This window comes from Grampus griseus (assembly GCF_964374135.1).
Source record: "Grampus griseus genome assembly, chromosome: 13".
NCBI classification, from domain to species: domain Eukaryota; kingdom Metazoa; phylum Chordata; class Mammalia; order Artiodactyla; family Delphinidae; genus Grampus; species Grampus griseus.
The window spans coordinates 18,301,950-18,317,303 of record NC_139007.1 but is presented as its reverse complement, the minus strand read 5'-3'; the positions used below and the strand labels follow the sequence as shown (position 1 = coordinate 18,317,303).

At 38.3% G+C, this 15,354-nt stretch overlaps 1 protein-coding gene across 1 annotated transcript in view; it reads left to right on the top strand.

Moving 5' to 3' along the window:
- Nucleotides 1-15,354, top strand: part of CEP162 (centrosomal protein 162) — a 91,459-nt gene that overhangs the window by 67,636 nt on the left and 8,469 nt on the right. Inside the window, exons 24-26 of the mRNA XM_082668790.1 lie at nt 2,556-2,697; nt 4,605-4,703; nt 9,758-9,892. Of these exons, the coding sequence (XP_082524916.1) occupies nt 2,556-2,697; nt 4,605-4,703; nt 9,758-9,892 (376 nt within the window). The remainder of the gene's footprint in view (nt 1-2,555; nt 2,698-4,604; nt 4,704-9,757; nt 9,893-15,354) is intronic.

Sequence of the window (15,354 nt, the reverse complement as noted above, 5' to 3'; positions counted from 1 at the left end):
CTTTTTCACCTGATCAAACCAAGTTCTGGTCCTCTGCCTTTCAGTAGCAGTTTTCCACAAGTAGCCTCTCCTTTTATTTCCCCCTGACTTCCTCTAAGCGTGGCTCTCACCCTCACACTCTTTTGAACCTGGTCTCTCAATAGCCTTTCTCAGCCAGTGGAGTTTTCTCCATCCTCATTTTCTGTGACGTTGTTGACTACACTGCCTTTTCTGAAAGGGTTTCCTCCTTAACGTCCATGACTTGACACTCTGACTAAAGCTCCTTTTCTGCTCCTTTTGACAGACTCCTGACTCCTTTTCCTTCTCCCTCCTCAAAAATCTGACTTTCTACCAAAGTTCAGGTTTTGGCTTTCTCTCTGTTCTCTGCTTTTTCTCCCTTGCTAAACTCATCTGTTCTCTATGGCTTCTGTGAACCACGACTCCTAGATTTACTTTGCAAGGCTTGTTCTCTTCCCTGAGCTCAGGTGTTAAATCTAAAAATGTGTTGGATTATTCCTCTTGGAATCAGTAGTATCACAGATTTTCTCTTTTTTTTTAACCATAAACTGGCTTTACCTCCCAACTTCCCCATCTCTGTCTATGACCATATTTTCAGTTGCCAGGCCCAGCTTTACCACCTTTATTCCTTGGGTTGACAGTCTATGGGGTGCTTCCTTATAAGTATTAATTTTGCTTTTTTCCTTTTTATAGTGTGGTCTACTTGGTTTACTAGACAGTTTTCCCACCCCACTCTCCCTGATTTCAGTTTCCATCTCCCCCAGTCATCTAGCTTAAAAACCATTAAAATTCTTTAAGTACTCCTGTATCTGAGTCACTCTGTTCTCCAGTGACTCCCAACTTCCTAAAGTATCAAGACTGAATTTCTCTACCTGGCATCTCAAGTCCCATCACCATTCTCATCCTGCGCCATCAGAGTAGTGTTACTTGCCAAATTTCTTTCCTGCCTTTTGCTCACTCATGTTTCATTTTCTAGGAAAAATATTACCTAGAACTTCTTAGAAATTTCTTGCTCCCATCTTCAACTCCTGTATAACTTATGTACCAAGAAGCACTAATTGTACACCACCTAATAGCTCCTTGAGAACTGATGTATGATTATACTTCTTTTGCAACCTGTAGGCAATAATAGGTTTGATTATGAAGTTTAAAATAAGGTTTGGGGCGTACAGAACATGTGTAGTTTAATGTTTGTGAAGCAACATATGAATTGTGAAGTTATATAACATATATATTGAGAATATGTAACGTCATGCCCTTCAGAGATTAGGATTTCAGTACATTTGACTGATTTACGGAACCCAGAGTTGGAAGCATCAGAATACGTAATGAGTGCCTGAGTGAAGGAAGAGGTAGGACCTGGGAGAGTGCAGGGCTTCTACCAGAGAATGAGGATAGGAAGCACCTAACAAATGCTTATCGACTGATTAGCAGCCGCATCTAATTGAGTCATCATGGCAGTCAGACTGCTTCCAAATTGAAACCTTGTTTCTTTAGTCCTGAATATGATAGTAGTAATGAAGCTGTTTGGAAAGAATCATATTCTTTCCTAGAAATAATTTAAAATTCAGGTTCTCCTATAAATTTTCCTATACATAATTTTTTTAGTATTGTTAATCTGTTTTTCAGACAGCTCTGGGCTTGAGAAGTGAAAAGTGTTTCCTAGGCCCAGATTTAGGCTGCTTTTTACTACAGTTCAGTTATATCACGGGTGCTTTAGATTTTTATGCTTTTCCGAGGGTCCTAATCACACTGTTTCCATGAAGAAATGTAGTCAAGTAAGCAACTGATATGTTTGTAGTTTGGGGATTGCCATATTAATAAGTATCAACAGTGATTTACTAAATATCTGCTTTCAGTAAAATTGTCATTTTTTAATAATTTTTCCAATAAGGGGAAATGTTCATAAGAAATGTATCAGCTTTTTGGTATAACTTTACCATTTACTGAACTGCCACTGAATGCATAAATTTTGTCATAGAGACAAACGAGTAGTCTCAGGTTCAAGTAGTCTCAGGTTCAGACTACCCTATGTCCTAAGAATTACCGTAAAGATCATTTTATTCTTGCAACCAGCAGCCAGCCCTGGAGTCATATGCATGGACCAAAAAACTGGTGAGTGTTGCCTAGAAACAAAGCATTGGAGAGTCTAAATAATTGGGGCAAGAAATCTGAGTTTATCTTAAAAGATAAAATGACAAGCTCTTTGCCTTAAATCCAGACAGAACATTTAGAACCTTTGTTTCTCTCAGAAAGTGCCCCAGGCTGGGGGGTGTCCAGCTCTGCAACTTACTGATCTGGGACCCTAGATACATCACTCTTTCCTACACTCAAGTTTGCCTTTATGAAATTGAGTAAATAAGAGCAAGCTCATGGAGGGGTTGTAAGAACTCATAGGCAATAATGTATAAAGCACCAAGCACAGTACAGTAGATATTGGTGCCTTCTCTCCCTTTGCTTCTTTAATTTCCAGGCTTCTTACACTATTTTTGTGCTGACTCTGAATTAGAGGTTGAAGAGCCACTTTTATGTGTGGTGTTCTTTCATTTGCTCTAAAGGTTCAAGGAAGAAACTGCAGCACACATCACATCCCTCAAAGCATCTCATGAGAGGGAAGTAGAGAAACTCCTTTGCCAAAACGCAGTCGAAAATTCTTCTTCTAAAGTAGCCGAACTAAATCGTAAAATAGCAACTCAAGAGGTAGGTGACTTTAATAAACTTTGAGTGTAATGCAATTTTCTTTTTCAAGACTGTTGACAAAGTATCTGGAAATATTTTAACTTCAATTCTTGAGGTTGGTGATAGGAATGGGAAATTACTGTCACTTTCTTTTTTTTTAATAGAAGACAACACTCTTACCGTATATGTGTTTAACTATTCTACTTTACAGTTATACCTTTAAGTAAGTGTTGTTGCAATTTTGTCCCTATATTTCTCAAATATATCTTCCTGTAAGTAGGTTGTAATAGATGGTTGAGGGATACATCCAATGTGATGGGGACCTTGTACTTAAACCTGAATGCTGAACCACCTCCTTCCACCCCAAGTCCCAGCTGCCAAGTCACTCTTCTTTCCCCATGACCTGTTGTTCATTAAATAATGTTTTGTGGTCATTCAGCCACTGGGGATAAAATAATGAACAGAGACATGTACACAACTACAGCCATTATGAAGCATAGTCTCCTGAGAATTTTTACAGGGCACAGTGACAGCTCATGCGTATTTCCTCAAGTGTGTCTTCCTTCTTGGATAGCATGTTTGTCAACTTGGAATAGTTATAACTATCTACTGTGTGGCCCATCTTCTGTGGTTTTTGCCAGTTGAAAAAACAGCATTAAAATAGAATTTGCAACTTACTTTCAAATGGTGTATCCAAGAAAAAAAGAAAAGAGAGCAAATATGGCAAAATGTTAGCAGTCGGTAATTCAAATTGAAGAATAGATGAATGTTCATTGTGCTCTTCATCTTTCTGTAGGTTTTAATACCAAACTGAGGGGGAAAAACTTCAAGAAATAATTATCTCATGATCACCTCTCCCACCCATAATTATTTAATAGGATTTTAATTAAAAACAAGTCCGTCAGTTGGGGAAGTTTGAGTGTGGACAAGACAGGAGATATTATGAAATTACTGCAAATTTTCTTAGGTGTAAAAATGTTATTGTGGATTTGCAAGAAAATGCGTGTTGAAATATTTGGTGTATCTAAGGGTGAGATGTAATGAGGTCAGTAATTTAATTTCAGATAGCTCAGAAATAAAGAACTTTGACTGTTTTAATACTTGACTGAAAAAGATTTAAAGTGCTTTTTTGAAGTAACCATTATACAGCGTTGCAGAGAGCTTCTCTAGCTTTCTTACCCTCAAAGGAATGGGGTGTCAGTGGGCGGCAAACATAATATCAAGTGATTATATGATAAGGAGAGGTCTGGGAGGGATGGGGAAAGTAGTGTCATTAGGCCACAGTGCCATAAGTATCAATATGTAATTTTCCCAGAGTTCTAAGTGTAATATTTTAAATTGAGAGTTAAATGAAGTCAGCATAGTCCGATTGTAGAAACAGTAAAAGTAAATCGTTAGAGAAAAGAAACATGAATTTTTCCTGTTTTTGCAGCTTCTTGATGGAAGTATTTACTTACGTACTTCAGTTTCTTTGTCTAAAAATGAGACTTTTCACAGATGTTAGGTTTTATTATTTTAGTCACTAGCTCTTTAATAAAAACTATCTTAATTACAAAGTATAAAGATAATATTGGCCACTTTCTTCAAAATGTTTAAACTTTATAGAAGTTGATTTTAAGTGGTATTTTTCAGATCTTCAAAAGAAAAGTATTAGAGATAAAGAAGCCAAGTAGTTACATAGTTATTAATTTATGTGTGTGGTGTTATATATTAAACTTTGAAAGAAACAAAATGATGAATTTATTCAATGAGTTTAATTTATTCAATGAATTTAATTTCTGTGGCAATGATGTTAGATTTTGGCAATTATAAAATATTAGGATCCTTTTTATTTTTTAATACAAACAAGTCATTAGTTCACTTTCATTTTTCAAATAATGTTCAAGGAAAAGCTTTATTAACTCAGTACTTCTAACATAATTTCCTAGGTACTTATAAAACATTTCCAAAATCAAGTTAACGAGCTGCAGGGTAAACAAGAGTCTCTTGTAGTTTCTCACGTTCGAGAAGAAATCCTACAGAAGGAGGTAAGAAATAACCAAAATATTCTGCTAATATAAGCTTTTCTTAACCATTTCAATCATATTCATATTTCTGTATAATTCTTTAAATTTAAATGTACAGAGATAACCCAGAAATATCTATCACATCAAGAAAATATTAATAAAAGCCAGCTTTCCCCAGATGAAGCTCAAATGTTAGTTGATTAAGTTATTTATATGTTTGTATTTGTCATTGAGATTTTCTGGGCAGTAGGGAAATGGGGCGAGTTTGGTTTGGCTGTTTTGAGTTTTTAGGAGGTAAAATTGGATGGTTAAGGCTATTTCTGCATTGAGTACTAAGACTATTTAATTTGGTTAAGAAATAGGTAAAGAAATTATGACAGTGATGCTGGATCACTAAGAAGAAAACCATTATTGGAAATAGATCTTTCTAGAAACTCACCTTTTTCTTTTTTTTTTTGCGGTACACGGGCCTCTCACTGTTGTGGCCTCTCCCGCTGCGGAGCACAGGCTCCGGACGCGCAGGCTCAGTGGCCATGGCTCACAGGCCCAGCCGCTCCACGGCATGTGGGATCTTCCCAGACCGGGGCATGAACCCGTGTCCCATGCATCGGCAGGCGGACTGTCAATTGCTACGCCACCAGGGAAGCCCCAAAACTCACCATTTTTATTACTCTGAGATTCTTTTGATTCTAGGAAGTATGAAAAACCAGATAAGTTGTGTATTCTGTTTGAAGCATATACATCATTTTTTTGTTATTCAAGGACTTATTAAATCACATGATAAAAGCAAAACATACAACTAATGGCATTATGGAAAGATTAATGTAAAAATACTCCACAATTATGCAACTATCTGTTTTAAAAATCTTGTTCTAGGAGTTGAAAGGCTATATAGTTCAGCACCGTGCATTCTTTTCAGTGTTTAAGAGGTACATAAACTTTGTTGTAATAAGCAGTAAACGTACAGAACCTCACAGACCTCAAGTAAAATTTTTAGAGAAACAGTGAAAGGAAGTATGTGTTCATGTTTGCAAGATAAAGAGCAAGGTCAATTTTGGTCAAGTTACAGTGTTCTTAGTTTGAGAATAGCTAAATATTTTGAAAATAGAAAAGCTATAACACATGATTTTCAAGCCTGTTTACTGGAAAACTAAGTAAAGCACTCCGTCTCTTGAATAAAGCTAATGACAGTCTGCCTTTTGATATGACCCATATTTATCATAGCTGTTTTACCAGGGCTAATTTATTCCCTCTCTGGTGCCCTGTGTGTCATGAGGCATTCCGTCTCAGGCCAGTGGGAATATAAACCATTCCCAGCCTGTATGAGCTCCAAGAATCGTTCAGGCTACTGTTTCCACTGGCTTCGAAACCACCTCTGGACAACAGACTAGGCAGTTATAGAGCTCATCTTGTTTGTTTCCTTTCTCTCATGAATTACAGCCCTGCAGTGCTATTAGCCAGTTTTGGGAAATAGTTGTTTCGTATATTGTCTGTTTTTTCTGGTTGTTTAAGAAATCCCTGTTGCTTACTCCACCATGGCCTCAGGTGAAAGCATAATAAACAGTGGTGAATTCTGTTTTATGACTGCTTTTTTTTTCTTTTAATTTATTTATTTTTATTTTTGGCTGCATTGGGTCTTCCTTGCTGCGCACAGTCTTTCTCTAGTTGTGGCAAGCAGGGGCTACTCTTCGTTGTGGTGCTCAGGCGTCTCATTGTGGTGGCTTCTCTTGTTGCAGAGCACAGGGTCTAGGCGCACGGGCTTCGGTAGTTATGGCACGCAGACTCTAGAGCACAGGCTCAGTAGTTGTGGCGCACGGGGGTAGTTGCTCCGCGGCATGTGGGACATTCCCGGACCAGGGATTGAACCCTTGTCCCCTGCACTGGCAGGCGGATTCTTAACCACTGCACCACCAGGGAAGTCCCTGACTGCTTGTTTTTAAAGTAATTTTATAGAGCTACAAGAACACTGAGTGATTTCAAATTTTTCAGCATAGCTCAAGTTAGCTATTAGAGATTTTTAGTTCTCTTTGATGGTGTCATACTTAACCTGATTTTTTTTGATCCTTGATTCCTGCATTGGTTATCTGTGCATTCGAGTAATTGGTGTCCTCTTCCAGACTTTGCAGGTTTGCTACGGCAGAGACAGTTCTTTACCAGTCAGCTCAGTTTGGGTTTCTGGATGTGTCTGCTGGTCACATCCTTGGGCTTGCTTTCATGGTCTATTTTTGGGCAAGGCCACTGCCTGAGTTCTGAAGTTGGAGGAAGAGGGATGCCACTAGCTGAGTACAGTTGGACAGGATTCCTGGTTTGGTTCCCTACCCAAGTGAAGCTGTTGCCTAGCCTGTATCCAGAGTGCCAACTGTGGTTTATTCACTGTATGACTCTAGATGTTTACTTGAACCTACATTTTATAATAGAGGAGTCAAAATAGTAATAATAGTTACTGTTTATTAAGTGTTTACTAGGCACTGAGGTGTTCTATGTGGTTCTCACAATAACCCAAAAGAGTAGGTACTACTATTCCCATTTTATAGATGAAGAAACTGATGCTAAGAAAAATGAAATAGCTTACCTGAGGTCACCAAGCAGAATACAGAAATGCAAGCATTAGGACTCAGGGCCTCTGGCTCCAGGTCCAAGGCTCTCAGTTACTTTTTTTTTTTTTTTTAATTAATTTATTTTTGGCTGCGTTGCGTCTTTGTTGCCGTGTGCAGGCTTTCTCTAGTTCCAGTGAGGGGGGGGTTACTCTTCATTGCAGTGTGCAGGCTTCTCATTGTAGTGGCTTCTCTTGTTGAGGAGCACGGGTTCTAGGCATGCAGGCTCAGTAGTTGTGGCTCGTGAGCTTAGTTGCTCCGTGGCATGTGGGATCTTCCCAGCCCAGGGCTCAAACCCGTGTCCCCTACATTAGCAGGTGGATTCTTAACCACTGCGCCACCAGGGAAGTCCCATCAGTTACTTTTTTACGAATCCCCTATCAATGGACATTCAGGTTGTTACCAGTTTTTTTCTATAGCATTCAAGTAGCAGGAAGCATTTTTGATCATACATCTTTGCTTGTGTATCCAGTTGCCTCCAATGGATAAATTCACTAAAATATAATAATTTTTTAAAAGTAAAGATTCAACCTTAATTTATACTCTTAAAGGTGCTTTTAAGTAGGTACAGATGAAGGGACGTCATCTCTATTCTTTGTCTAGAACCAAATTTCTGAATTTAGGTAGTTTACAAATGAATGTTTAGTCTCTGAAGGGTGACTCCGTTGATTTATTCATGGATAATTGTTAAACACCTACTCTCTGCTGTGCATGGCTCTAGGTGCTAGGAATACTGAGGAGAACAAAGTTAGACAAAAATCCCTGCTCTCATGGAGCTTACGTTTTATTTGGGGAATCAGACAATAAACAAATGTAACTTTTGATAAATCAGATCAACTGAGACAACATCTGTTAAGTACTTAGCCTAGCACCTAGCACATGATACTGCCATAACTCACTACTGCCTGTCCTTTAAGAGTCAGTTCAGCCACAGCTGCCTCAGGTTGAGAATCCTGCAGCCCACCTCTCCTTCAGGTTCAGGACTCGCTCACTTACCACCTCACTGCTTCTTGGGCATCTCTCCATGGCAGCACATCATGTTAGAATTCTCATTCTCTCAAGTGCGCCTTCCACTAGACCAGAACTTCCCAGCTGGTGGACCTGGAATGGGTTACCTGTGGTCACAAGATGATGATGGCTGGAAAGGTCGTCTAATGACAAACTCAGTCATTTTTCAATTATTAAAAAGTTTATAGAAGATGAAGTGATATTTGACCATTACAAGTATGACAATGCCTCTGACAACTTTCTTAGTTCAGTATCATTTTTTTGTTTTGTTTCGGTGGGGGGGGGGGTTGGTTTTGTTTGGTTTTTTGTTTTGTTTTACAATTTTTAGCAATCATAGTTTTGACATACTGCCCAGCACCCAGCACCACAGCATGGTATGTATGGCATCTCCCCAGCCTTTCTGCAAATCATTCTAATTAAGGTCTGCTTATTTCTTTGGTCACTGATGATATCAAGGATGTCCCACACTTAAAATATTTAGATTTGCCTCTGATTTAATTTGCTTGTATTTTCACATTTTTTAAACTAACTTCAGAAGAGTATATGGGTTCTTTTTTTTTTTGTATTAGTGTTATTAAGTACTTGGGTGTTTCCATGTAAAGCATAATTGAATTGTTAATTTTATCCATTTTCATTTGCTTGTTAATTATTTTGCCTTTTGATATTAACAGTTGGCAAAGTTATAATTTTATGGTATAAATAAAATACAATTAATTTTTTTTATGAAGTCCAATGTAAAGATCCCTCATGTCACCTCCATTTCACTCCCTGGTGCCATAAAAGTTTTACCATTTTCTCTGGGTCATGATATGAAAAAGGAGGTACTGCACTAGACTGTCATCTCCGTGAGGACAGCGACTGTGTCTTTCATCTCTGCATCCTCAGATGACCTAAGAGACAGCCAGCACAGAAAGAGTTCAGTACTTCCTTATCTCTGTTTTATATGCATACATTCACATGTGGAATGAATTATTACAAGTGACAAAGTGATATGAACCAGAAGATAATTACAAATAGAATTATAGGGAGTTGACAAAAGAGGATCCATATTTATTGAACTCTTTCTGTGTATTGGGTGGTTTAAATGTATTATTTAATCCCAACAGTAATCACACTATTAACAAATACTTTGTAACAAGGCTGAATACATCAAAGAAAGTGCCCAACTTCATTTTCTGCACCACAACCAGCCTGACATACCTGGAAGGGAGAAAGTGGTCCAATCATCTGGAACCTTTTGGAATGTGAGGTCACTTCAGAACAAGGATGAGCCTTTACTTTCTGGACCAAGGGAATGAAAGCTATTATTTTAACAACTCCAGATACCTTTGATGTTAACAAAAAGCCTCTTATCTAGAGAAATTTTGTACAAAGAATATGCAGTGACTGTTCTTACTTCTTATGACTGCCTGTTAAAAATGAATTATTTCCTTGTTACCATAATTTCCCATTTATTTCATATCTCAATTTTAGATTACAAAACTCTTGGAAGAATTGAGAGAAGCCAAAGAAAACCATACACCAGAGATGAAACATTTCATGGTCTTAGAAAAGAAAATTAAACAGATGGAAATGAGACATGAGCAAAGAGAGCAGGAGCTTCAACAGGTGAAGTAGTAAATCACTTTTACATATTTGTACAGTTCTTCACATTTAAGTACCTCCCGTTTGCTATCGTTTTGTCTTCCCTAGCAAATTACTTAAAAAGTATTTCCATTGTATATTGATTTTACTAAAAATAAATGTATAGCTTTTAAGAGAAAATAAGACTTTAATTCTTAAATACCTGAAGATTGGTTTGCCTTATATCTACAGAAATAGAGTAACAGCTTTTGTATTCTGTTCTTTATTGTTGATGGATGCCTGAAAGTTAGGCATTTTACCTTGGGAACAGGGCTCCTGGGAACCGTGTTCCATATTTAAGTCATTTCAATAAATGTTAGTAAGAAACAGGCTTATATTAAAATGCGATCACTTAAAATCTTATTTGCCTAGCACCAGTAACATTGGGGTTACTACATGTAGCTACAAACAGATAAATTAACAGAAATTAAAATGGGCAGAAGGGCTTGATGTGTTTTTAGGCACTAGCCTTGGTCTTGATATTTAGCTTTGCTTGAACAGTGTATTAGTCTGCTTGGACTGCCACAACAAAATATCATAAACTGAGTGGCTTAAAAAACAGAAATCTTCTCACAGCTCTGGAGGCTAAAATTTACAATCAAGGTTTCCAACTGGTTCAGTTTCTGGTGAGAGCTCTTTCTGACTTGCAGATGAACTTTTTTCTCCATGTGTGCTCTGTGTGGTGGAGAGGGGGAGTAGAGAGAGAAAGAGCTCTCTAATGCCTCTTCTTATGAGGACACTAATCCAGTCTAACTGGGGCTCCACCCTTATGACTTATGACGAGATGGACTTTATAACATATATAATATATAGTATCCAAAAGGAACAAAATACATTTTCGAGCACACATTCTTCTCAAGCACACGTGTAAAATTCTCCAGGATAGATCATATATTAGGCCACAAAACAAGTCTTAATAAATTTAAGAGGAGATTAAAATCAATCATCAAGCATCTTCCCTGACCACAGTGGAATGAAACTGAGAATCAGTTGCAAGAAGAAAACTAGAAAATTCACAAATATGTGGAGTTAAATCACATGCTGCTAAACAACCCACAGGTTAAAGAAGAAATCAAAAGATAAATTTAAAAATATCTTGAGACAATTGAAAATGGAAACACAGCATACCAAAATTTATAGGATGCAGCAAATCAGTCCTGAGAAGGAAGATAATTGCAATAAATGCCTACATCAAGAAACAAGCCAAAGACAAAATTTTTAAAACAGCAACAGAAAAGCAATGTGTCACATACAAGGGAACCCCCATTAGAGGATATGTAGATTTCTCAGTGGAGAGTTTGCAGGTGAGGAGACAATGGATTGATACATTCAAAATACTGAAAGAAAAGACTGTCAATCAAAAATACTATAGCTGGCAAAGCTCTCCTTCAGAAACAAATTAAAAATCGTCAGGGAGTTCATCACCACTAGACCTGCCTTACAAGACTCCTAAAGGGAATTCATCAAATGGAAATAAAAAGATGCTAATTAACATCATAAAAATATATGAATGTAGTTGAAAAACTCACTGGTAATGCTAAATATATAGTCAAAGTCAGATTCTGTAATATTGTAATGGTGGTGAATAATTCTCTTACAATTCTAGTATAAAAGTTGAAAAAGCAAATGTATTAAAAATAACCATAACTACATTAGTTATTGCACACAGTATTAAAATATGTAAATTGTAACATCAATAACCTAAAATTGAGGTGGGAAGCAGTAAAAGTGTCAAGTTTAGTATGCTATTGAAGTTTTTATCAACTTAAAATAGGATGTTATAAATATATCACATTTTATGTAGGCCTCACATTAACCACAAAGGAAAAAATCCTGTAATAGTTATCCAAAAGATTACGCTAAAGGAGTCAAAGCATACCACAACAAATCATTAATTCACAATAGTAGACTGGAAATGTAAGAAGCAAGGATCTACAAGACAGAAAACAACAAAATAACAATAGTAAATTCTTATCAATAATTCTCTTTAATTTAAATGGATTAAATTTTTCATTCAAAACAGTAGAATTGCTGAATGGATGAACAACAAGATCCAAACAATATGCTACCTACAAGAGACACACTTTAGCTTTAAAAACACATGTAGACTGAGAATGAAGAGATGGAAAAAGCTATTTCAAGCAAATGGTAACCAAAAGAAAGCAGGAGTAGCTGTAGCTATATCAGATAAAATAGAGTTTAAGCTAAAAATCACCAAAAGAGACAGTGAAGGTAATTATGTAATGATAGAGGGCTCAATCCATCAGTACGATATAACATGTAAATATTTATGCATCCTACATCAGAGCACCTAAATATATAAAACAAACACTAACAGAACTAAAAGTAGAAACAAACAGCAATACAGTAATAGTTGGGGACTTTAATATTCCACTCTCAACAATGGATATTTCATCCAGAAAATCAATAAGGAAACAGCAGGGTTTGAGTGATACTATAGAAAAAATAGATCTAACAGATATATACAATACTTCCCCCTGCCAACAACAGCAGAATATACATTCTTATCAAGCACACAAGGAACACTTTCTAGGATAGATCACATGTTAGGCCACAAACCAATTATTGGTAAACTTAAGACTGAAATCATAGCAAGTATCTTTTCTGACCTAAATGATGTGAAACTAAATATCAACAGGAGGAAAACTGGAAATGTGACATATACATAGAAACTAAACAGCACACTCCTAAATAAACAATGGACCAGAGAAGAAATTGAAAGAAAAAAAAAGTATCTTGAGATAAATGAAACGTGAAACACAACATACCAGAACTAATGCAGTGCAGCAAAAGCATTTCTGAGAGGGAAGGTTATAGAAATAAATGCATGTTTCAAGAAAAAAGGTATCAAATTTTAAAACCTAGCTTTATACCTCAAGGGACTAGAAAAAGAACAAACTAAGCCCGAAGTTAAAAGAAGGAAGGAAGTAAAGATTAGAGCAGAAATAAAGAATAGAAAAGATTAACAGAACAAAGAGTTGGTTGTATTAAAAGATAAACAAAATTGACAAACCTTTACCTAGACTGAGGAAAGAAAAAGGGAGAGAACTCAAAATTATAAATGAAAGAGGGGACATTACAAATAATACCACAGACCTTTACCTAAACTGAGGAAAGAAAAAGGGAGAGAACTCAAAATTATAAATGAAAGAGGGGACATTACAAATAATACCACAGAAGTACAACAGATCATAGGAGACTACTATAAAAATTAAATGCCGGGCTTCCCTGGTGGTGCAGTGGTTGAGAGTCTGCCTGCCGATGCAGGGGACATGGGTCCGTGCCCCGTTCTGGGAAGATCCCACATGCTGTGGAGTGGCTGGGCCCGTGAGCCATGGCCGCTGAGCCTGCGCGTCCGGAGCCTGTGCTCCGCAATGGGAGAGGCCAGAACAGTGAGAGGCCCGCGTACCGCAAAAAAAAAAAAAAAAAATGCCCACAAACTGAACAACTTAGAGGAAATTGATAAATTGCTAGAAACGTACGATCTATTAAGACTGAATTATTAAGAAATAGAAAATCCTGAACAGAGCATGCTAGTAAGGAGATGGTATCAGTAATCAAAAGTTTCCCAACAAAGAAAATTCCAGGAACAGATGGCTTCACAGGTAAATTCTATCAAATTTTTAAAGAATTAACGTCAGTCCTCAAACTTCAAAAAGTAGAAGAGGAAGGACTACTCTCAAACTTATTTTACAGGCCAGCATTACCCTGATAACAAAGCCAGATAAGGACACTACAAGAAAATAAAACAATAGACCACTTTCCCTGATGAATATAGATGCAACAATTCTCAAAAACAAACAAAAAAATAGAGACCCGCAAGCAGGCAGCAAGCACTGCCCCCTGTCCTGGTAGTGCACGGGCTGCAGCCACCCCTAGGGGACCCCTGAGCAGGCACCAAGGGCTGCCCCCACTGTCCCAGAAGCACACAAGGGGCCGTGCATGCGCACCCCACATCAAGGGGATAATGGCCAGCATGCACTGAGGAAAGAGGCAGCAAGCATCCAAACTAAAGACAGCCCCTCAATTCTGGACAAGGTGGCAGAGTAGAAGGACTTGAGCTCACTTCCTCTCACGAAAACACCAAAATCATAACTGACTGCTGAACAACCATCAACAAAAAAGACTGGAACTTATCATAAAGATGTTTTTACATTCAAAGACAAAGAAGAAGCCACAACGAGACAGGAGGAGGGGCACTTTCATGACATAATAAAATCCCATACATACCAAGTGGATAACCCACAAACTGGAAGATAATTATTATCACAGAGGTTCTCCCACAGGAGTGAGAGTTCTGAGCCCCACGTCAGTCTCCCAAGCCTGAGGGTCTGGCATTGGGAGGAGGAACCCCCAGAGCATTTGGCTTTGAAGGCCAGTGGGACGTGACTGTGGGAGCTCCACAGGACTGGGGGAAACAGACTCCACTCTTGGAGGGTGCACACAAGTTTTCCCAGCACAAAGCAGTAACTCCATAGAATCCTGGGCTAGACCTACCTGTGGGTCTTGTAGAGTCTCCTGGGGAGGCGGGGGTTGGCTGTGGCTCACTGGGGGGCAAGGACACTGGTGGCAGAGGCCCCAGGAACACTGATCAGCATGAGCTATCCCAGGGGCTGCCATTTTGGCACCAATTCCTGGCCCTAGCCAACACGCCACAGCCTGCAGGCTCCAGTGCTGAAATACCTCAGGGCAAAAAAAAACAGCAGATAGGACCTTAGCCCCACCCATCAGCAGACAGGCTGCCTAAAGCCATACTGAGCTCACAGCCACCTCTAAACGAACAACTTGACATGGCCCTGCCCACCAGAAAGACAAGATTGAGCTCCACCCACAAGTAGGCAGTCACCAGTCCCTCCCACCAGGAAGCCTGCACAAGCCCCTGGACCAGCCTCACCCACCAGGGGCAGACACCCAAAGCAAGAGGAACTATGATCCTGCAACCTGCAGGAAGGAGACCATAAACACAGAAAGTTACGCAAAATGAGATGACAGAGAAATATGTTCCAGACAAAGGAACAAGATAAATCACAAGAACAACTAAGTGAAGTGGAGATAGGCAATCTACCTGAAAAAGAATTCAGAGTAATGATAGTAAACGTGATCCAAGATCTCAGAAAAAGAATGGTGGCACAGACCGAGAAGATACAAGAAATGTTTAACAAAGAGCTAGAAGATTTAAAGAACAAACAGAGATGAACAGTACAATAAGTGAAATGAAAAAATACACTAGTAGGAATCAATAGCAGAATAAATGAGGGAGAAGAACAAATAAGTGAGCTGGAAGACAGGATGGTGGAAATCACTGCTGTGGAACAGAATAAAGAAAGAAGAATGAAAAGAAATGAGGACAGTGTCAGAGACCTCTGGCACAACATTAAACACACCAACATTTGCATTATAGGGGTCTCAGAAGGAGGAGAGAGAGA